This window comes from Ovis canadensis, chromosome 26, assembly GCF_042477335.2.
Source record: "Ovis canadensis isolate MfBH-ARS-UI-01 breed Bighorn chromosome 26, ARS-UI_OviCan_v2, whole genome shotgun sequence".
Classification (NCBI taxonomy): Eukaryota; Metazoa; Chordata; class Mammalia; order Artiodactyla; family Bovidae; genus Ovis; species Ovis canadensis.
Window position 1 is genome coordinate 18,939,407 of NC_091270.1, and position 24,722 is coordinate 18,964,128.

The 24,722-nt window shown below is 42.1% G+C and overlaps 1 protein-coding gene across 1 annotated transcript in view; it reads right to left on the bottom strand.

The window, feature by feature from the left end:
• Positions 1 to 24,722, bottom strand: part of CSMD1 (CUB and Sushi multiple domains 1) — a 2,061,903-nt gene that overhangs the window by 414,852 nt on the left and 1,622,329 nt on the right. Inside the window, exons 13-16 of the mRNA XM_069573063.1 lie at positions 9,648 to 9,830; positions 7,474 to 7,800; positions 5,482 to 5,676; positions 2,202 to 2,340 (exon numbers count right to left, since the gene is read on the bottom strand). Coding sequence (XP_069429164.1) covers positions 2,202 to 2,340; positions 5,482 to 5,676; positions 7,474 to 7,800; positions 9,648 to 9,830 — 844 coding nt within the window. The remainder of the gene's footprint in view (positions 1 to 2,201; positions 2,341 to 5,481; positions 5,677 to 7,473; positions 7,801 to 9,647; positions 9,831 to 24,722) is intronic.

The window sequence follows — 24,722 nt, forward strand, 5'->3', positions numbered from 1 at the left end:
ATCTTCCCAACTCCAGGATGGAGCCCATGTCTCTGGTGTCTCCTGCACTGGCAGGAAGCTTCTTTACACCAGTGCCATCTGGAAAGCCCTTTCTTTGTGTGAATGCATAATAATAATATATTCTTGCAACTAACTTAGGATGGTCCCTGACCCTTTATCTTCCACAAAGAGGAATTCAACCAACTGGTGTAGCATGTGGCTAGGTCAGAATATGGTCAGAGGCCAGGCATTTGGGGGTGGAGAGAGAGGGCAGCTTTGCATTTTACTATGAAAAATGTTCTCTAAAGCGTCTATGGCTTCACAGTTTATCCGAGTTCACATTCAAGAAGCCTAGATGAACATGGGATAAATCTCATGTCCAGGATCTGCCCTGAAGTTTTCACAACTTTCATCTTGAGAGACAGCCAGGACAGATAGAGGGCACACCTCAGCAGCTGGAGGATCTCCAGGGCAACTTCAGAAAGAGAAATGTAAATAATTTCCATCATCTGGCAACCCATCACACACTGCATAACAATACCCTCAGTGTGGAATTTAAAACTGTTTGTGTAAACACACCCTTTATTAGGATGCCAGCCCACAGCTCAAGTTATAAACCTAAGCACTATGCAAGTAATCTTTACAAGACTGTGTGCAATGGACAGGGTAAAAAAAATCACAAATGTCTAAAAATATCCAAAATGCTGGAATTTAGCAAATACCATAGTCCAATAATATAAAAAAGACAAGACTGAGAAAAATTATGAGTATTTTTTTTCAGCAACTGAAAATGGAACACTAATAAATTGCGCCAAACCAGAATGTGAAATCACCATTTTTACTAAATGAGTTAAATGTGATGTGCTGCTGGGAATCAGGGTGTGTGTCTGCTTATTTCCCCTCTCAATACTAGAAAGTATAAAACATTATAATAAGAAACTAAATTCAATTTATTTAATACTTATAAAGTTCTTTTTTTTCCATTGACTAAGATTATATGCCAGAACCCATTCTCTAATATAATGAATACATAGACCATTTTTTTTCTTTTCTTCTGAAAGATTATCCTACTGAAGTCATAATTATCCCACCAGATATAATAATGTCAGTAATAACTTCAAATATAAACAGTTGCTGCTGCTGCTGCTAAGTCTCATCAGTCATGTCCGACTCTGTGCGACCCCATAGACGGCAGCCCACCAGGCTCCCCCGTCCCTGGGATTCTCCAGGCAAGAACACTGGAGTGGGTTGCCATTTCCTTCTCCAATGCATGAAAGTGAAAAGTGAAAGTGAAGTCGCTCAGTTGTGTCCAACTCTTAGCAACCCCATTTACTAAGTGATAATAGAATTCCTGCTAAAAACCTTTCCTTTATGGATGCTATCATTGAGTATTAGGCAATTAGTGTAGAAAATAATGTCATAAGGTATATCTGTCTTGAGACATTGTAATATTCTGAATACTAGAACCCTAAACTCAGTCTGCTTAAGAAGCTCATTGCTGGAGAGAGCTCAGTTTGCTCAGATATTAACCTTGAAACACTAAACAGAGATACTTCCTTGGATTTTAAAGCATTTGGGTCCATTCTATAGCATTTTTGGTTCTTAATTTTCAAATCAATGGTTGAGACAATCTGGACAATATTTTATCATGGAGAATTCAAATAGCATGCTTCTTCTTTTTTAGATTATCAAATGCATTATCCAACAGCCAAGCCGAGCAGCACTCCAGTGATGGAACCACTCGTGGCTAATTAAAAGGTAAGAAATCTGTTGCTCACAGTCTGCTATTAACTCTGCAACCCAGACCACCTTTCAGTTTCCCAGAGCCACTCCGAAAGCCACAGAGCTCTTCTTTTGTGCTCTGCAAACCTCTAAGGGTTGAAGGGCTCCATTTGCAATAAAACACCAAGTAGAATTTATTCCACCTTCAGGTCCAAAGTACAGAACTGGACTCAAGGGCCAGTGACTGTGAACACTGGGAATGCTGTCTGGGGCCACCACACCCTCAAGCACATCTGCAGAGGTGCCTTAACTGTGGGCTTAGAGGACAAAACAGAGAAGAACAGAACTTACTGAGCAAACACCTGTTCTAAATGAACTCCTTTAGGGGAACCAAAGGTGAAAACCTCATCTTTCTAAAGACTTAAGATCCATTTAAATAAAAACGCTGGGTATTCATGGGTCATCAGGTCCAAATTAAGGAAACCAAAGTTTTTTCTTACCTATCAAAAGTGATTTTGATAGAGTGTCCTGGTTTTGCTTCAATTATCCATTCACAATTTAAGGAATCTTTGTAATACCCTGGCCATCCTGGAGGCAAAATCACTCCACTTGAAGCTGTCAGATGTCCTCCACATGGGGCTGAAACATGATGCAGGGGTCAGAAGGTCAAATCATGTACATGTACCATAGCAGCACCTCAGAAACAGCAGGGATTCATTCCTGAGTTCATAGACTTGATGGTTTCTAGTACTCAAGCAACGGTTGAAAGTTTGTTAGTAGCTCAGTCATGTCCAACTCTTTGTGATCCCAAGGACTGTAGCCCGCCAGGCTCCTCTGTTAATGGGATTCTCCAGGCAAGAAAACTGGGGTGGGCTGCCATTCCCTACTTCAGGGGATCTTCCCAACCCAGGGATCAAACTCAAGTCTCCTGCATCCACAGAGGATTCTTTACCATCTGAGCCACCAGTTATTTCCAAGTAAACTGAGAATAGTGAAATCAGAGCACGTCTATTTCACACCTGGGCATTTGTCATCAACCTTCAGTAAAGTTCTTTTCACCTAACAATGGTATTAATGGTACAGTCTGAGAGAGTGGTCAGTGCCAAACACCTCCCAGGAATTATCACGTTCAATCATCACAACAGAGTCACGAGGCAGGGATACCACCGATACTCATATCTTACGTGTATTCATGTCAACAAATGTCTGCTGACAGACTTAATTGCCTCGCATCTACAATTAAAATATTCTGCAGCGTGTGCGTATTTTAAAATATGTGTATGTGTTGATTCACTTCAAGGTATCTTCATTTCATTAAAGTAATTTGCCATATATAATTTACTAAATTCTTTTTCTTTCAAATCTCTTTTATAGTACTTTGTTTATTCACATTTTGCACTTTTCATTGGATCACTTTGGGTAATTTATATTTTGCCAGGAAATGTCCAATTTTCTTTGAAGTTTAAAAGTTGTTGCCATAGAGATGTATTCTTGTACAGTCATTTTTCCCTCAAGGTAACTTGTGTTTTTTAATGACACTGAATTGCACAGAAGAATAAAAGCTGGTTAGGTGTAAAACAAAGACAGAAAAATCTTTCTCTCAGCAGTTGAGTTTCTCAGTACAGATAAACTTTAACAATCTCTCTCACCATTAACTAGTCTGTGTTTTCGATTCCCAGCTGGCACTAATGGTAAAGAATCCTCCTGCCAACGGGTTCGATCCCTGGGTTGGGAAGATCCTCTGGAGCAGGAAATGACAACCCATTCTAGTATCCTTGCCTGGGAAATCCCAAGGACAGAGGAGCCTGGTGGGCTACAGTCCATGGGGTCTCAGAGAGTCGGACATGACTAAGTAACTAAGCACACACACAGTCCTCTGTGTTGAGGGGCTTAGCTATTGTTGTTAACAACCCATACCTGGGGTTTGCCTTGAACTTCATCAGAATGTCCCTTCCAAACAAGGAGAGAATTGCCACTCACATTTAAAGTGATACTGGCTCCTTTTGTCTGACTCTATGGGATTGCTCACCTGCTGCTGACTGATGCCCCTTTATTCCCCCTACTGCAAAGGAATGTACCGGCCCTGAAGCTTAGACCCATCTTCACACCACCTACTGCAGGCGAGCACACCCACAGCGAGAATGTGGTAGCGAGAACAGAGATTAGAGAGTATTGCTTGTCTTCTTTCTCATAAAATTAGTCATACCTCAAAGTTAGTAGTGATACACTTCCTCAAGCAGTAAGTACAAACACATTTAGTCCTGCCCCAGTATTCATACCATTTATTTTAGAATCCTGATTCTAAGCTTACTGATTTATAAAGGATAATGACCTATTCAGTTATTAACACTAATAAAATTTAAACTATTTTTAAAAACCCCATATTTTAAAAAAGCAGTAAAAATAAACAAAAAGGGAACTCCTACTGTGGATTTCTTGCTCTTCAGCTGATCAAGTGTTCATCCTGGGGTGGTGCTGATAGTCCACCAAATTGTCTTAACAATTTGTGAAACTGCAGAAATGAGAACATCTTTCTGTAAATTTAGGAGGGTCAGCCAATGATGACTGAAGATAATGCTGGTCCTTGAAACAATGAGAAATGACTCTGGAGGCAGGGCTGGGGACAGGGCAAGGTGGTGAAGTGTAACCCTGCTCCCAACACTGGTGAGTAAACATGGGGTGGGGTGGGGGTGGGGTGGAGGTGGATGGGTGGAGTGGGGAGATTTTAGGGCAGTTACAATACCCTGTAGGTCACCATCGTGGTAGATACACCACAATATACATTGGCCCAAGCCCAGCAAATGGACAATCACTAGAGTGAGCCTGTGGACTCTGGGTGATAATGACTTATCCCTGTAGGTTCATCAGTTATAAAAAATGCACCACCTGATGGAGGACCTTGCTGATGGGGGAGGCTGTGCATATAGGAGGGCAGGGGGTGCACAGGACATCTCTGTACCTTCCCTTCAATTTTGCTGTGAATCTAAAGCTGCTCTAAAACTTGTACTCTTTAAACAGATCTGCATTTCCTTGGTATTTATGAGCGATACTTTTATTAAGTTTTCTTAGCTCATTATGCACGGGCAATTCTGATAAGAGCGGTTTGAGTATATATCATAAGTAAATATTCCCCTACCTGAATATACATTAAAAGTAATACCCTTCTTAATTCTTTCCCCTTTGGTTTTCCTATACAGGTAACTAGAGTGAAATGTCAAGAAGAAAACTAGTTAGGTTGTATATATGTCAGTTACACCAAGGGCAACAAAACAGTTAACTAAAAATGATGCTGTTAACAGAGGATGAATTACACTCCCCCCCAGATGCTACTTTGGATTCCTAATCCCAGCATCTTAAAATGGGACGTTATTTGGAAAGAAAGTTACTGCAGACATGGTTAGTCAAGATGAGGGCATTAGAGCAGGCCCTAGTCCAATATGATGGGTGTCCTTAGAAGGAGGGGACTGGGACAGAGATGCATTCTCACAGGGAGAATGTGTGGATGCTGCTTCTACAAGCCAAGACAGGCAAAGCCCCAGAAGCCAGGAGAGGGGCCTGGAACATCTGCTCCCCTCAGAGCCTGCCCTGCTGACACCTGACCTTGGACTTCCAGTCTCCAGGACCGTGAGACGCTAGCTCCTACTGTCCCGCCACCACTTGGTGGTTCTCGGTCGGCTATGGCAGCCTTAGGAACCAGGGTTGCTGTCTGTTTGCTCATTCATTTTCTGTCAGAGGCTTCCTTTCAGAGGAAGGTAAGAGGCAGACGGGAGGGGCCCACACCTTCGCAGCGGGGGACGGTGGAGCTCCAGACCACGTTCCCATCCTGCAGGATGCAGGTGATGGACTCCGAGCCATGCGTTTTGACAAATCCATCATCACAGTGGAAAGAGACCGAGCTCCCCAGCAGGAACCTGTCACCAAAACGCCGCCCATTTATGGGGATGCCAGGATCGTGGCACTCGTTTTGACCAAATGCTGAAAAGAAAAAAAAAAATTGGAGTAAAAAAAAAAACAACACTTGAATATTAATCATGAGTATTAAAAAAGAAAGCAGAACCACTTATAAAGCAGTTTTAGCTATTTTTCAGAGATAGATAAATACATTCAATAAACAGAATATTGATACCTAGAGAGACAGAAGGAGAGAGATGGGTAGATAGACCTCATTATCATCCACACAGCATCCCAAAATTGGAAGGTACTTTTTCACTAAGAAAAATGGAGATGAGATACGTAGGTGACAGAAAAGGATTTTGGTTCTGGCACATCTAGGTTAGCATCCCAGCCCTTGCGCTTACTACCTGTCCCTGGGAAGACTGCTCTGGTCATCTGAGCCTTTCTGTGGTTCATTTGCTAAGTTGTGCCTGGACTGCAGCCCTCCAGGCTCCTCTGTCTTCCACTGTCTCCCAGAGTTTGCTCAAATTCACGTCCATTGAGTTGGTGATGCCATCTAACCATCTCATTCTCTGCCACCCCCTTATCCCTTTGCCTTCTCCTTATGTAGCCCGCCTATCTCCTCTGTCCATGGAGTTTTCTAGGCAAAGAATTCTGGAGTGGGTTGCTGCTTCCTTCTCCAGAGGACCTTCTCAATCCAGAGACTGAACTCAAGTCTCCTGTGTCTCCTGCATTGCAGGCAGATTCTTTACTGCTGAGTCATCTGGGAAGCCCCTATTGGAGCCTGCTGCAGCTGCTGAGAAGTCACTTCAGTCGTGTCTGACTCCGTGAAACCCCATAGATGGCAGCCTACCAGGCTCCCCCGTCCCTGGGATTCTCCAGGCAAGAATACTGGAGTGGGTTGCCATTTCCTTCTCCAATGCATGAAAGTGAAAGTGAAGTCGCTCAGTCATGTCTGACTCTTCATGACCCCATGGATTGCAGCCTTCCAGGCTTCTCTGGCCATGGGATTTTCCAGGCAAGAGTACTGGAGTGGGTTGCCATTGCCTTCTCCACTATCGGAGCCTACTTTTCTTTATTTACAGAATGAGGACGATGAAGCTTATAGTCCAGAGTTGCTGCAATGTTAAATGAAACAATTTCTGTCAAATCCTAAGCAGATCACCCAAGAGAAGGAGGCAGTCAGTACATTTTAGCTTATAACTCCTGTTTAACATTATTATCTTTATTCCCTCAACTGTACAATTTAAGCAGATGGTCTTAAGTATAAGCTATGATCAAATGAGGAGTCTGAAGCAAAGAAAAGTTAGCTGTCTTATCAAAATTCACTGAGTACATACGAGTTGTTGTTTAGTTGCTCAGTTGTGTCCAACTCTTTGCAACCCACTGGACTGTAGCCCGCCAGGCTACTCTGTCCATGGGATTTTCCAGGCACGAATATTGGAGTGGGTAGCCATTCTCTTCTCCAGGGGATCTTCCCAACCCAGGAATCAAAATTGGGTCACCCACATTGCAGGCAGATTTTTTACTACTAGGTCATCTGGGAAGGCCAAGTCCATACATTTAGCAGGTGTTATAATCCATGACTCCCGACTCCAAATACCTCACTGCTTTTCACTACTCTATTCTATTGCATGGAGGACACAGGGGTGGATGGATGGATGGATGGATGGACGGGTGGAAGGAAAACCAGAGAGAGAGAAGTATGTGAGCCACCAGTCCTCACTATAGGGGTGAGTGACCAAGACACCACAACAGAGTGGGGTCTTTTTTTAGGTTCTCAGGATAATGTTATATAATTTTGTGAACTGTGACCATAAAACCCCAGAGAAGAGCCAGCGGAGACCATGGACGCGGGGTGGGTGTGGATGCACTTACTGGTGTAGGTGATGTTGAAGCCTCGGCCGGTGGTGGAGTGATCCGACTGGAACTCCAGACGGACGATGTGCCCGCTGCTGGCCAGCTGGGATGGCACCTCATGGCCTGAGAACGTGCCCAGCACAGTTATGTCTGAAATCCCGTCATCTTTGACCGCAAGGAAGTCAAACTGAGGCTCCACGTCAAAGTCATTAAAGATGAGGTGAATTCTGCTGCCCGGCTCGGAGATGATCAGCCAGACGCAGTTCATGTTGTTACCGTACTCTTCTGGGTAATTCGGTGAGAGGATGATTCCTGATGATGCCGTAAAGTTGAAGAAACAGGAAACTGTGAAGACACACAGATAATAATAGTTTCAAACAGTTTTGTCCACATCTGAAGATCTGGCTATGTGCCAAGGACCTGGGAAGGAAGTCTATACCAGCAGTTAACTAGGATGGTTCAACTTTTTCTTTCTTTCTTTTTTTTTTTTTTTATTTTGAGAATATCTACTGAATTTGTTACAATCCAGCTTCTGTTTTTGTTTTTTTTGCCTCAACATATATGGGAATCTCAGTTCTCTGAGCAGGGATTGTCCCGGTTTGTGAACAGATTAAGTTCAACATACAGAACAACCATCTCCTATATATAATCAAGTGTATGCTTGATTCAAAAATAACTATCAAGTTGACTGAAACTTGTGGCAAATATTAAGATTTCTTGTTATAACTTTCTTCCTTCAGAAGAGCAAATATTAATATGAAAAATTATGCTGGTTTCATAAGGACAATTTCCAGAAAACAAGGTTGATTCTAATCAGTTTCCTATTTTTCATTTTAAAATTTTGCATGTGCCTTAAAGCACGTTTTTTGAAATTAAATTTTAAGTCATTTACAGGGTAACGATGATTAAAGAACAACTTGGAAAATCAGACCAAATCTTGGTGGCTAATATAAAAGTCTCTTGGAATATTTACTTAATGTGTACTGAGAAATCAGTAAGATATATGTTTCATATATGTCTATATATATATTCTTTGGGAGGGAACATCGATTGGACTTATTTCTAGGGTGTAGATTTGCTTATTATTTTACATTATTTCCTATATGTTTCCAGGTTATTGCTATACTTAGTTGTATAAAAAATCTGTTTTTCAATCTGCTATGTAGTCCTTCTTTTCTACTCGTTAAATCACTTACAAGGGACTGAGAGACCATAATACAGAGTGACATAAATTAGAAAGAGAAAACCAAATACTGTATATTGACTCTTACATGTGGAATCTGAAAAAACTTGGTACAGACAATCTTATTTACAAAGCAGAAACAGGGACGCAGACGTAGAGGACAAACACATGGACACCAAAGCGGGAAGAGGGAGTTGGATGAATTGGGAGATTCAAAATATAGTATATTTTATATACTATATATAAAATAAACAACTAATGAGAACCTTAAAAAATAAACTAAAAGCAAGACAAAAAAAAAAAAAAAACCAGGAGGAAGCAGGCAATTCTTCCACTGAAATGCAAAAAGTGACATCACTTCAAGCTCACAATTGCGTTTTAAGTGTCACGGGATATTGTGTGTCCTGGCTCAGTCATGTTCCGCTCTGCAGCCCTGTGGACTGCCGCCCACCAGGCTCCTCTGTTCATGAGGTTCTCCAGGTAAGAATACGGGAGTGGGTTGCCATTTCCTTCTCCGGGGGATCTTCCCAACCCAGAGATGAAACCTGCATCTCTTGCATTTCCTGCACTGGCAGGGGGATTCTTTACCACTCAGCCACTTGGGAAGTCCCACGCACCACTGACACTATGCATACGATAGATAACTAATGAGAACCTACTGTACAGCTCAGGAAACTGTACTCAGAGAAGCCGTCACAAGACAATATTAGGTTGCAAAGACCCCAGGCCCTGTCGACGGATGGCTCACAGAGCTGGCATCAGCCCCTCTGGATGCAAGTGATGCTCTGTGGACCTTGCTCATGGAAAGCTCTCATCGACAGTGTATCCGTCTGGTAGTAAGAACATCACTGACTGGTTTTACGTCAGTGGAGAAAGAAGAGCTGCATTCAAGGAGCCCTGAGTGCTTCTGGCCAATGTCACATCTCCCCCAGCCCCCGTCAGGGCATGCCCTGATCCTCTCCCACCCCTCGGGGCAGCTTGGAACAGACTCCGCCAGGAGAGTACTCACATACACAGCTGGGCTTGTTGCCAGACCACTGGTTGTTCTGCTGACATGTGATGACTCGCTCCCCTACCAGCTCGAAGGCCGCCTGGCATTCGAATGTGAGTGTGTCTCCATGGAGGAAGCTGCTGCCGGTCCGCTTCCCGTAGGCTGGGATGCCTGGGTCCCCACACCCTCCCTTCTCAATTTCTGAAAGGAGGACAGATGAGCAGACCGTTGAGAAAACATGGTGAACGTTTTCAACAGCTTAGAAAGTGAACAGCAGTTGACTTTTGCATTGTTTCCATAAACAGTTTCATCTAATATTTATTTAGCAGAAGCCAGAAAAAATATATACTTCAAATTTTGGAGAAAAGGGTTTAACTTTTCTTTCAAATGAAACACAAAGCTACACAGATGTGTTGACCATGCAAATATTAAAATTAATATATGTTTCTTCCTGGTCTACACCTTTCCTTCATTCTGTCCGTAACTTCTGCCATTGAAATGTAAGCATCAATTTTGTTTTAATTGATGTGTTTTTTAATGTAAACCACACAAGTAAGATGGTTCATTCCCTACTGAATATTTAAATCAATATATCCTTTAGAATATTATTTGCCTTAAATTGGTGTTAGAACTTATTTAGGAAACAAAATGAATATATTCATGGTCTTCTGATGAAAAGAAAACGTGTGGATTCAAGGCTCTTTTCATTAGCACATGATTATAATGACATGTGGATACAAATGCACCAAATTATACACACATTTCAACTTTGCTCTGTCACAAATGTTAGTGATACAGGATGTATTAACTGAAATATGTTTATTCATTGATTCATACAAAAGTATTTCTTGAGGGCCAACAGTGCGTCAGGTTCTGTTTTAGGTAAAGAGGTTAGTGGACAAACAAGACAAAATTCCCCCACACACAGGGCTGACATTACATAGAGGGAACCAGTAACAATTTGTGAGGTAATGAAGGAGACATGGGCCAGGGTGCCTGGACCTGCAGCAAGATGCTGGGGAAAGGGTGGTCTGCAGAGGAAGGGAGGGGCTCGGCCAGAGCCACCTAGGGTGTTTCTGTGGGAAGATTTTGTAGGGTTTTCAGAAGATACACAACATGATCTGAGTACAAGTTCCAAAGACCCTCTGCCGGGCTGGGAGTGGAGGCAAGAGAAGGGTGAGTTTCCACAACTCAGGGAGGTTTCTCTGTGCTTGGCTCACAGATACGTCTCTCAGTTCATGGTCCTTCCTGAATTCTTCATGTGTTTGCACTTAGTCGTCTTGCTGTGAGCAACAGCAAATTCAGATGTAGCAACAGAAATGCTTTCTGATGATGTCTCAGTGTTTGGAAAGTCTGTGTAAGTGACTCAGCTGAATTTCTGGGTGGTTTTCAGGTACATTCTTGCCTTGTGGGGAACCTGCCCAAGCTCAGAGATTGATCCAAAGATGGCGTATTCTCCTCCAGAGAAGAAACCCTACTTCTGAGTGTTCAGGAGTTTCAGAGGTGAAATCAGCTGGCAATATAATGGTGGTGAAACTTCAACATGTAGGATATCAGCCCATCTGTTTTTGAAGCAAATTAGCACAAGAAACACAAAACTAAACCAAACCAGGCACTTTGCTCAAACAAGTTCATCACATTCTTCTGATGGCTCAGGCTATCAAATTAAAAAGACAGCCTAAATCGTATCAGTTAAATGGGAGCTAAAACGTTCCTGGATGCAATGCAGGCCAAGAAAGCCTTGGAGGACACTCTTCCTTAAGGACCAGCCTTGGAGCGCAAGTGGATGAACCTGAGCTGAACAAAGGCAGGAATGGGTCTACTTGAATTTAATGCTTGGATTACTTTGAACCAAATTTCATTGACTGAAGGCAATTTGGACCGGTGGTTTATAACAGAAAAGGCCTTTTTAAAAAATTTATTCATTTTTCATTGAAAGATAATTGCTTTATAGTACTGAGTTGGTTTCTACCAAACATCAACATGGATTTGATGTTGAATCAGCCATAGATTTACCTATGTCCCCTCCCACTTGAACCCCTCTCCCATCTCCCTCCCTATCCCACCCCTCTAGGTTGTTACAGAGCCCCAGTTTGAGTTCCCTGAGTCATACAGCAAATTCCCATCGGCTATCTACTTTATATATGGTAATGTATTTTTCCATGTTACTCTCTCCACACAGCCCACCTTCTCCTTCCCTCCTCCCCCAAGCCAAGTCCATAAGTCTGTTCTCCATGTCTGTCTCCACTGCTGCTCTGCAAATAGGTTCATCAGTACCATCTTTCTGGATTCCACATATATGCATTAGTATGCAGTATTTGTTTTTCTCTTTCTGACTTACTTCACTGTGTGTAACAGACTCTAGGTTCATCCACCTCATTAGGACTGACTCAGATGACTCAAATTCCTTTTTATGACTGGGTAATATTCCACTGTATATATGTACCACAGCTTCTTTATCCATTTATCTGTTGATGGATTTCTAGGTTGCTTCCATGTCCTAGCTGTTGTAAACAGAGCTGCAATGAACATCTGTATCCTTTTCAATTTTTGTTTCCTCAGGGTAGTGGGGTTGCTGGGTCATATGGCAGTTTCATTTCTATCTTTTTAAAGGAATATCCATAGTGTTCTTCATAGTAGCTGTACTAATTTACATTTCTACCAACAGTGCAAGAGTGTTCCCTTTTCTCCATACCCTCTCCAGTATTTATCGTTTGTAGATTTTTTGATGATGGCCATTCTGACCAGTGTAAGGTGATATTTCATTGTAGTTTTGATTTGCAGCTCTCTAATAATGAGCAATCTTGAGCATCTTTTAATGTGTCTATTAGCCATCTGTATATCTTGTTTGGAGAAATGTCTGTTTAGGTCATTTTCCCACTTTTTAATTGGGTTATTTGTTTTCCGGAATTGATTTGTAAATAGATGGAGAGATATTCTATGTTCCTGGGTTGGAAGAATCAATTTTGTGAAAATGACTATTCTGCTAAATGTAATCTACAGATTCAGTGCAATTGCTATCAAATTACCAATGATATTTTTCGCAGAACTAGAACAAAAACTCTCACAATTTATATGGAAACACAGAAGATCCCAAATAGCCAAAGCACTCTTGTGAAAGAAGAATGGATCTGGAGTAATCAATCTTCATGACTTCAGACTACACTACAAAGTTATAGTTATCAAGATAGTATGATACTGGCACACACACACACATATATACACACACAAAACACAGAAATATAGATCAATGGAAAAAGATTGAAAGTCCAGAGATAAACCTACATACATATGGATACCTTATTTTTGACAAGGGAGGCAAGAATATACAATGGGGAAAAGACAGTCTTTTCAATAGTGCTGCTGGGAAAACTGGACAGCTCCATGTAAAAGAATGAAGTTAGAACACTTCCTAACACCATCAGTTCAGTTCAGTTCAGTCACTCAGTCGTGTCCAACTCTTTGCAACCCCATGAATCGCAGCTTGCCAGGCCTCCCTGTCCATCACCAACTCCCGGAGTTCACTCAGACTCGCATCCATCGAGTCAGTGATGCCATCCAGCCATCTCATCCTCAGTCATCCCCTTCTTCTCCTGCCCCCAATCCCTCCCAGCATCAGGGTCTTTCCAATTAGTCAACTCTTCACATGAGGTGGCCAAAGTACTGGAGTTTCAGCTTTAGCATCATTCCTCCCAAAGAAATCCCATGGTTGATCTCCTTCAGAATGGACTGGTTGGATCTCCTTGCAGTCCAAGGGACTCTCAAGAGTCTTCTCCAATACCACAGTTCAAAAGCATCAATTCTTCGGCGCTCAGCCTTCTTCACAGTCCAACTCTCGCATCTATACATGACAACTGGAAAAACCATAGTCTTGACTAGACGGACCTTTGTTGGCAAAGTAATATCTCTGCTTTTGAATATGCTATCTAGGTTGGTCATAACTTTTCTTTTAAGGAGTAAGCGTCTTTTAATTTCATGGCTGCAATCGCAATCTGCAGTGATTTTGGAGCCCCCCAAAAATAAAGTCTGAATACCATACACAAAGATAAACTCACAATGGATTACAGACATAAATGTAAGAGCAGGAACTATAAAACTCTTAGAGGAAAACATAAGCAGAATACTCAATGACATACATCAAAGTATGATCCTCTATGACCCACCTCCCTCAGTAATGGAAATAAATAAGTGGAACCTAATTAAACTTAAAAGTTTTTGCACAGCAAAGGAAACTACAAACAAGGAGAAAGACAGCCCTCAGAATGGGGGGAAATAATAGCAAATGAAACAACTGATAAAGGATTAATTTCCAAAATATACAAGCAGCTGATACAAGAGCTTCCATTTGATGTGACCTGTCAGGGGAATAGGGGTCAGGAGCCCAAGGTCCTGGCCAAGGACTCAGCTCTGAGGTCAGGAATCAGAACACTAGACTTGGTTTGGAAATTCCCGGGCTCTGCTGGGCCACCTGATGCAATTTAGCCTTGAAAAGTCTCCATTTTCACTTCCTCAGTTTACTACTTTCTACCTCACAGGGCAGCTGTGAGAGTTAAACTATATAATTCACATAAGTCCTGGCATATAGGGCTCTTAAAATTAGCTATCACTATGATTATTAGCAAGCCTTAGACTTCTAGATGCTTCTTTTTGCCTCTGTGATGCTAAAGTTCAAACTTTTTATAGTGAAATGAATTAATGGCATTTGTGGGAATACTGCTTTCTACATTAACGGAATCTGGGAACTCCTGACTTTGCAGAGTGCATGGAAATAAAGTGGTTGTAGACACGCCGTGCGGAAAGTCTTTCTGCTTCCCATGCTGAAGGTTTAGAGTGTCTAGTGGTGCTTCATCTCCACCAAAGATACTGGTATTCCCTGACCCAGACATAAGGCCAGGGCTGGCCTGGAGCAGAGCCTGGGTCGGGTGAGTCCTTTTTTAAGAGTTTGGCAGGGACTTGTGATGCCAAGTCCAGGGACCAGTGTTGGACTAGTAACATCCACCATCAGTAAGTCTGCATGGAAGAGCTGGACCCACTCATCAGCCACAGAATATGAAACTTCCCTTGGGGAGCATTTTTGGGCATTTTGTATTCTTGACCCCTGCATACTGTATCACTTGAGCCCCAAGTAACTGACAGAATCCATGCAGATTCAGAAATGTTCCTTGGAGGTCAAACGACCTTCATTTGAGAGTGCATCCATGTCACATATTGTCTGAACCAGTAAAAATAAGAAAAGGAAGAATAAGACCGGGCTGACATCGATAGAGTAACTGCATCAAGCCTCCATCTACAAGGAACAAAATGTCAAATGTCAAAGATGACCCTGCTGTGTTCATGCTTTCCTAGAAACTATAGTCTATTATCAATGAAAACACTGAAGCCCCCAGAGGGGAAAAAGAGTCGATCAAATATATCTTCCAAATGATCACTCTAGAAATGGGATCTGATAAAGAGGAGTCTAAGGGAAATACTAGGTTGCAATTATTTCCTCTCCCCTTCTCAGATGCTGCCTTTTTAGCAGCCGGGGGCATTGGTAAACAAGTCTACTGGGGACTGAATGGCACACCCATTTATATGTTTTTCTTTGGCAGTGATTTTAAAAAGTACACAATAATGTTATTTCAATACTTTTCATGTTGATTAATATCCCTAAATTTTATGAAGTATTACTTTTGAATACTAATTTTATAACTGATCTAACCATTTATACTACATTGACATTACATATTTAATGGTCAATTCTGACACATTTTATTTCTTTTTGATAGTCCATACTATACCCATCTCACACGCTAGTAAAGTAATGCTCAACATTCTCCAAGCCAGGCTTCAGCAATACATGAACCATGAACTTCCAGATATTCAAACTGGTTTTAGATAAGGCAGAGGAACCAGAGATCAAATTGTCAACATGTGCTGGATCATTGAAAAAGCAAGAGAGTTCCAGAAAAACATCTATTTCTGCTTTATTGACTATGCCAAAGCCTTTGACTGTGTGGATCACAATAAACTGTGGAAAATTCTAAAGGAGATGGGAATACCAGACCACCTGACCTGCCTCTTGAGAAACCTATATGCAGGTCAGGAAGCAACAGTTAGAACTGGACATGGAACAACAGACTGATTCCAAATAGGAAAAGGAGTACATCAAGCCTGTATATTGTCACCCTGCTTATTTAAACTCTTTGCAGAGTACATCATGAGAAACGCTGGGCTGGAAGAAGCACAAGCTGGAATCAAGATTGCCAGGAGAAATATCAATAACTCAGATATGCAGATGACACCACCCTTATGGCAGAAAGTGAAGAGGAACTAAAAAGCCTCTCGATGAAAGAAAAAGAGGAGAGTAAAAAAGTTGGCTTAAAGCTCAACATTCAGAAAACGAAGACCATGGCATCTGGTCCCATTACTTCATGGGAAATAGATGGGGAAACAGTGGAAACAGTGTCAGACTTTATCTTTGTGGGCTCCAAAATCAATGCAGATGTGACTGCAGCCATGAAATTAAAAGACGCTTACTCCTTGGAAGAAAAATTATGACCAACCTAGATAGCATATTGAAAAGCAGAGACATTACTTTGCCAACAAAGGTCCGTCTAGTCAAGGCTATGGTTTTTCCAGCAGTCATGTATGGATGCAAGAGTTGGACTGTGAAGAAAGCTGAGCACCGAAGAATTGATGCTTTTGAACTGTGGTATTGGAGAAGACTCTTGAGAGTCCCTTGGACTGCAAGGAGATCCAATTAGTCCATTCTAAAGGATATCAGCCCTGGGTGTTCTTTGGAAGGAATGATGCTAAAGCTGAAACTCCAGTACTTTGGCCACCTCATGCGAAGAGTTGACTCATTGGAAAAGATTCTGATGCTAGGAGGGATTGGGGCAGGAGGAAAAGGGGATGACCGAGGATGAGATGGCTGGATGGCATCACCGACTCTATGGAAGTGAGTTTAAGTGAACTCCGGGAGATGGTGATGGACAGGGAGGCCTGGCATGCTGTGATTCATGGGGTCGCAAAGAGTCCAACACGACTGAGTGACTGAACTGAACTGAACTGAACTATACCTATAAATGTTTATGTAATAAATGAGTAACTAGATTCACTAATTTTCTTTTAGACTTTTATTTTTACATTAGAGAGTAGCTGATTAACAATGTTGTCAGGTGGACAGTGAAGAGACTCAGCCATACACATGCATTTGTCCATTCTCCCCCAAACTTCCCTCCTATCCAAGCTGCCACACAGCATTGAGCAGAGTTCCCTGTGCTATACACTAGGTGGTTGTTGGTTACCTATTTTAAATATAGCTGAGTGTATATGTCTGTCCTGAACTCCCTAAGGGATTCACTAATTTTTTAATGTATCAGAACTCTCCTTTTCCTGGCTTATCATTATTCACTGACATGTAAACCAAAATATTGAAACTGAAATTGAGTCTGCAATAACAGAGACTTATCAGCCACACTTCTGAGAAAGGACTTTAAAACCATTAAGGTGAGCCATATCCACTTGACAATTACTGATCTACAAAAGTCACTCAATTAAAGCCAGTCCTTAATCTGAAATGTCGTGGCTGCTCTCTGATATTTACCACATGATTAGTGCACAGCTTCCCTGTAAGCCTGCCCACCGATGAGAACTGTTATTGCTCACATTTAGTGCCATCTTTGCGCCTGCTTTGGCCCCAGCACATGATAGAAGAGGTGCAGATGAATGAATGCTGCTTTAAGGAGTAACCGAGTTCCCCCGGACGGCTCTGCACAGCTAAGTATCCTGGCTTGGTGACTTGTCCACATAGCGGGACCTTCTTGTTTCTGACTCCACTTCTTCATCTGCTCCTCCACGCTCCAGGGAACTTCCCTGCCTTCTCCAAACCCCCCCACAGGAGTGCACCTGCAGCAGACCCACCTGACAGGTGTCTGTGTATCTCAGAGACCACCCATGTCAGGCAGGCGCATTTCCACACACTGGAAACCACTGTGTCAGCCTCCAGGCCTCCCACCCCATCAAGGACTCTCTCATTCCAGCAGTAGAGGTGTCTTGAGCCTCCCAGGACATGTCAAGCTTCTACACTGTCCTCCCATCAAAGACACCACCCTCTCTGTTTCTATAATGCCCCTCTTGGTAAGTCTCTTCAGAGCCCCATAATCTGGAGTACTGTTGCTCCCTACCCCATAATCTGGAGTACTGTTGCTCTATAGCTTTCCTATAGAGGTTTAAGAAAAAGTCTTATCTGGTCCTATTTGGATGTGGTCCTGTCTTTCTACTTCATTACACTGTTATTTTTTCCAGAATGATAAGGCTTATCTTCCCTGGACTTATTGGTAGTTAAATGGTGCCCTGAACAAAGTGGACACTTGGCACTGTGTTATTATTTAAAAGGAACTGAGACATCTTCCCAAGCTTAGGTAGTTTTTGGCTATAACACAGCCTGTGCCCCACTTTTTTTTTTCTCTATAAAGAGTCACCATCTGTTCCTAACTGCTTAGCCTGTGGTAGATTCTTCTGAGAACCATTCACTGTTTCAACTACAGGTTTAACCAACAAGTGAGCAGACCAAGCTACTGGTCTTGTGGAGAGTATAGCTTAGGGCAGTTGGCAGAAAATACACAAACAGCCTAAAGTAAGCCAGACGAGGACAAATGTGCTGAGAAAGAGAAAGCAGGTAAGAGGGATAACTCTGGTTTGAGTGATGGAAAGTAGAGTAGTCAGAGGGTCTTTTCTGGTGGGACAGAGAAGATTTCTGAAAACTGAACATGTCAGCAGAGACTTGAAGTGGGGGGACACAATTGAAATGTGTAAGGGGGAGATGGTCCCATCTGCGGTGAGCAGGAGATAACCTGCAGGGCTGGATGAGCGATGCCCCTGGCAGGATGAGGAAGAGCAGGGCGGCCACAGGTGACCGTGGTGGTGCAGGGAGAGATGAGGACACAGAAGCACTGAGCTGGCCCGGGCCAGGCGATGCACGGGCTCTAGATTTTTATGTGGATTTCATTCTTTCATTGTATTTTATTATAATCGTGCTGTAACAGCTATAGAAACCAGATAAACTATCAATCTCTCCCCTAAATTGTTGTGAAACATTGTCTCATAATAAAGATTGGAGGGGACACCTGAATGCCACCGTGAGATGAACTTTCCTTAGGGTTATCAGTTCCATTGATTTTAGCTTCTTTGCTGCTGAGAATACCAATCCTGAATGATCATGAAGATTGACTTTCTATCGATGCATACACACACACACACACACACACACACACACACACATATATATATATGCATATACAGGCAGCATGGTTTAGAGAAAAGACTATCAGATTGACTAAGAATCTAGGTATGATTGACAGATCCTACACTTAATAACCAAGAATACTTCATTATGTTATTTGATACTTTAAAAAAAATATTTAATTGGAGGATAACTACAATATTGTTACAATTTTTGCCATACATCAGTATGAACTGGCCATAGGTATACCTGTGTCCCCTCCATCCTGAATCCCCCTCCCACCTCCATCCTATCCCTCCCACCCCATCCCTCTGGCTGCCCCAGAGCACCACCTTTGGGTGTCCTGCTTCGTGCATCAAACTCGCAATGCTTATCTATTTTACATACGGTAATGTATAGTTTCAGTGCTATTCTCTCAAATCATCCCACCCTCTCCTTCTCCCACTGAGTCCAAAAGTCTAGTCCTTCTGTCTGTGTCTCCTTTGCTGCCCTGCAGGTAGGATTGTTGACACCATATATAAATGCTTTGATGTTTTAAATTGTGGAACATGCCCTACGCACTAGGGTACTAGGGCCAGGGATGAGTTACCCCCTTCAGGAAGTCCATAGTCTGGAAATCCGAACAGACTGTGCCGAGTAACCATCATAGGGCATTCTGTGAGACATCTGTCTCATCAAAGATATTGGGAAGTGAATATTGAGCATCAAATGCCCTGAAAATGAAGATAAACCATCGAAGGGAAAAGAGACCCTGAGCTTCTAACTACTTCTGTCCAGCCCACAGCACTTATTCTGCAAGTCATGGAGAAAAGGCTTGAATTGGAGCTCCACGAGCTCTGGCCACGAGGTAGCCAGACGAGGTCCAGAGCGACTCAGCCAAGGGCAGCATTTGGCGGGGCGGAGGCGGGGGCCGGGTGTCTGACTCAGGGACAAGCCAAGCGACTGGCCAGAGGTCAGTGGCTGCTACCCACCCTCTGTTCATTAATGAGGGGATCTCCTCAGGACCCTTCTACTTCTTTTCCACATTAATTTCTATCCTCTTAACGAAGATGCAGCATTACTGGGCCCCTGACTTTAGGAGGAAACAAATTCAAAGGGACAGGAAGAAGCCCTTCAACTTTAGACACCAGCTGAAGTTGGTCCTTAGGGCATGAGTATAACAGAACGCAAGATGTGAGAGTTCCTGAGGTGCTCTGTATTATTATTATCTTTCCCAATGGGCAGAAGCTTTGAGTAGAGGCTTTAACCATAACATTTGTAGAGAAAGTTACACACCTGATTCCAGCAGAAGCAAACAGACCCGCCTTCTGCCTGGGCCTATGCTTCTGCCTCTGCCTCTGCCTCCATCAGTGGTTCCCAAACTCACCTGCACATCACAGTTGCCCAAGGATCCTCACCTTTACAAATCACAAATTCTAGTATTTCTTAATGAACCATAGCTTTGACTATATGGACCTTTGTTGGCAAAGTGAGGTCCCTGCTTTTTATATGCTGTCTAGGTTTGCCACAGCTTTTTCCAAGGGGCAAACGTCTTTTAATTTCATGGCTACCGTCACTGTCCACTGTGATTTTGGAGCCCAAGAAAATAAAGTCTGCCACTGTTTCCATTTATTTCCCTATCTTTTTACCAATAAATTAAACAAGTGCAAAAATAGCTAAGTGACATTACAAGCTAAGCTTTTTTTTCACAGCATATAGTAAAACTGTCACTCAAGAGTGTGAGTTGTGTTTTATATGGTAACCCAAATGCTAGTAATCAAAAAGTTCAAGGAAAATTGGCTTACATTAATGAGTATTTTATTTTCCTGAAATAACAAGAATAATGGATGTAGGAATGCAAGACAGACCCAGGGTCAGATCAATAAGAACCCAGGCTCTTCGTTGCTGTTTTACATCACCCTGAACATGCTGGTCGATATCTTAAGGGTTGCAGTCTCACGGCACAAAGTGGCTGCTGGATGTGAAGGTGGGAAGAAAGCAGAGAGTCACAGTCCCCTGCAAGGACAGCGAGTGGGTTCTTTCTTTAAAAAGAAGAAAAAAAATAAAACTTTTCCAGAGGCCTTATCTAGTGACTTCTGTTATAATTCTTTGTGTCTTGCTGGTCACCTGACCATTCCTACCTCTGAAGAACCCTGTAAATATAATATTAGCACTTCCCAGACTCTCTCACGTAGGAAGAAAAAGGAAAATAGTGTCTTCTAAAGTGGCATTTGCATAACCCATCAAGCTAGCATCTGCCACGAGATGCTAGCAAAATTAGAAATTGAATGTGATGCCTGCCAAAAATACCATGTCAATGGAAAAGAAATCCCCTCTCAAACATAAAATCATTTTCAATATGTTTGGCAGTGTTAGCTGGTACTGTGTTTAAATATCTTGTTAGTTTATGTTCAGTGTTCAGGGGGAAAAAAGTACAAATCTGTTTCTGTAAATTCTTTTGGGAATAAGTTGGGAGTTAAATAAAGATAAATAAAAGGGAATGTTGTTTTAGAGAAAAGGTATTACTAGAACAATTTTCAGAGAAGTCAAAAAGTAACAAAGTAACAGATTAGGTAAAAAAATAAAAGAATGCTTGAGAATATCATGAACCAAAGCCATTTCATGATTTCTTTATTCTTTCTGAATTCTGCCATCAAGATCATGGCAGAATCTTTCTTCTGCCATGCAAGGCATCTTCTGCTGGACTAGTTGACAATTTACAGGGAATCTTCAACTTGCTGACTCCCAGTGGAGGTGTGTTGTCCTGGCTGGAGAGCACATTTGAATGGCCCGCCAGAAAAAAGAGAAAGAGGTACACAATGAAAAAAGGAAAAAAAATGTGGATTTTAATTTTAGAAACTAGGGAGCCAGTTAACAAATTATCTGGTCTGTCAGTTCTTTTTTTCCTAAGGAGATATTAACTGTACCAAAATGAAGCTATCATTTCTGATAGCATTTCACATGCTTTTAGTTAACAGTCTGAGAACATAAACTCACTGTTTCCTCCAAGTGTGTTTTGCAGCCAGTTCTTCTCACAGCTAGGAAGTCACAGTGCTTAAAGATGACTGTCCTGTACCTGCTTTACTAAGATAGAGATTGTATGTTGACTTTCTCTACCCAGTGCACAGTGTTACTAAATAACATTTACTATAGAAAACTATAGATAAACATTTCGGGTTCACTATATCTGCTAAGACAGTTATCTTGTGCCTACTTCACAAACATGATTTCTGGATTGAAACGGGCATTTAGCTGTGCATAATGTAAACATTTTTTCTAGGTTAATTTTGTCAACTTTGCTCTACAATTAGGCTCAACATTTGGGCACTTGATTATCCAATTATCTGTGCATTAGAGCGAGCCCAAAATTGCTTCTGGAAAAGCATCTTGGCTGGGCCCACAGTACTTCATTAGGTCACCTCTAAAGAGCTGGCATCGCCTCTACCCAGGCCTGTGTTCTTGTTAAGCATTTCATCTTATACGGTAATGTCATTTTATCCAAGCATATGGCTCTGTCCTAATTTGGCACCACAGCATATCTGCATAGCAAGGACTTATCTGGGCATACAATATTGAATTAACTGCTAATCAACTATTCTTCAGAGATGCTATGGACAGAATTTTGTCTCCTCCTAATTCCTAACCCTGAAACGCCAAGCCCCAGGATGGCTCTACCTGGAGACAGGGCCTTTAGGGAAGTAACTGAGTTTAAAAGAGGTTGTAATGACTGGGCTCCAATCCAACATGACTGATGTTCTAATACGGAGAAGAGACTCCAGCGATTTGCACACACAGGAAAGGGCCTATGAGGACACAGCCAGATGACAGTCATGTACAAGCCAAGATGTCAGGCCTCAGAAGAAATCCAACTTGATAAGCACTTGGATCTTGGGAATGTGAGCAAAGAAATGGCTGTGCTTCAGCCCCACCCAGTCTGTGGTACATTGTCATGCCTGCTCCAGCAAACTAATACAACTTAAATTAGGATACTCTATTTATGGATAAGTGCATGAAGCTATATCCACACAGTTTATTCTTCTAGAATAGGTATGTCTTTCACTAGGTCAGGGTTGGGCCACTTTCCTGTTCTCTTGACATACTTTTCGTCACTGATTTAAACTTCAGAATCATGCTACTGGCATACACTGAGAGTTGTTAGAAGACAGAGTCTATTGCTCCAGGCTGCTGATAAATATTTCTTTAAAATGCCGTTGAGAATATTGGTTACATTTTAGCAAGGTATTAACTTTAGGAAGTCCAAAGGGAAAATTGTATTCTCTAATTTTAGTATTATAAAATTATTGGGAAACTGGTTTATTTTTATTCTATTAATTTTCTGGTTACAGGAGGACAAAAAGGCTGATGAAGAAAGATGATAAGGAGACTGGTGTGAAGTGTTGGGGTGGGAACTGCTGGCGCAGGGGACCTGAAAGAACAATAGTGAGCACATAAGAGAGTGAGAACCGAGTTTCTAAAGCGTCAGAGTTCACGGATGGCCAGGCCTTCGACAGGACCATGCGAGTGACTGGGCCAGGTGCCAGCGCTTTGCTCACAACAGCACCTCTGCTCCTCTCTGCTCTGCGGAGGCCCCTGCTCGGTCTTAAACTCTCTCATCTCTCAGGAAGGAAGCTTCTCCTGGCTGTGGGAATTTGCTAAAAGAAAGTGTGAGAAGACGTGCTGGTGCTTAATTTGGGCAAAAGGGGCCTGCATTTGGTCTGACATTTGTAACACTTTCACCAACGTTCATTGAACCACAGATCAAAAACATTCAGCAGAAAAATTCCGGAAAGCTCCCAGAGTCAAAGCTTGAATTTGCTGCACTGCAGCAACTACTACACAGCATTACAGGTAGTCAAGAGGTGAGTGTGCAGAGGATGTGGGGTTGTGTGTTATATGTAAATGCTATGCCATTTCATATCATAGACGTGAGCATCCTCAAAGGTGGACCACCTCAAGGTGGAGGAGTCCTGGAACCAATCCCCAGAGGAAACTGAGGGCCAACCTCGCAAACTCCATTGGAGAGAAACACAGAGCCCCACACCTTCCTGCTGGTCTCCCTGCCCTGGTCCTCCTGGTCACTGAATGCTTCCATCCTGAGCTTACGCTACTCTTTCTCGTGATAGATGCCCTCTTGGTCCATCAGAGATGAAACAACTCCCCCTTTTCCCACACGTTTCTTTTTCTACTTGCTACTTAGGTTCAGAGACGAAATGGTGAGCAGAGAAATACTATTCCTCCACCTTCAGCCAGAAGCCTGCTATTTTTATAACTCTGGAAGAATTCACTTTGGGATGTGATTTCACATTGAGAGGGTTAGTGAGGAGAAGGTCATATTATTATAATTTTCTCATTGTCATTATCAATAGTACAGTATGCTCAAAACATTTATAATAAGCACGCCTAAAGTTCAGTTTATTTCTCACAAATATCACTAATGCTGTTTCCTTCCACAGTTCCCCATATTGCTTCATATTTCTCAAAGATCAAGATGAATATTTAGACAGTATATTCTTCCAGTTTTGGAATAAAGGAAATAGTACAACCACTTTTGAATACTGTTTTTACTGATGAAGATTCTCACTTCATTTTTGGCACCAATAAGCTCTAAAACTTAAATCACATTATTTCATCTTATTAATAAACAAAAGAGGGTGGGATGAGATAATTGCTGGCACTCCTTTCCAGTTTTATATTTTTATGACATTCTGAAATATTTGATGTAGAACTTAGCAACAAAAATATGAACCTATCAATCTTGACTCTCCCATGGTTAATAATTTTTACTAAAAAGACTGTTTTAGGACAATCCCAAAGAACTGATGCAGTTCATTTATGGTTATTGTCACCATCTTCCTAAAGACAAACCAAGACACACCACACACAAATGT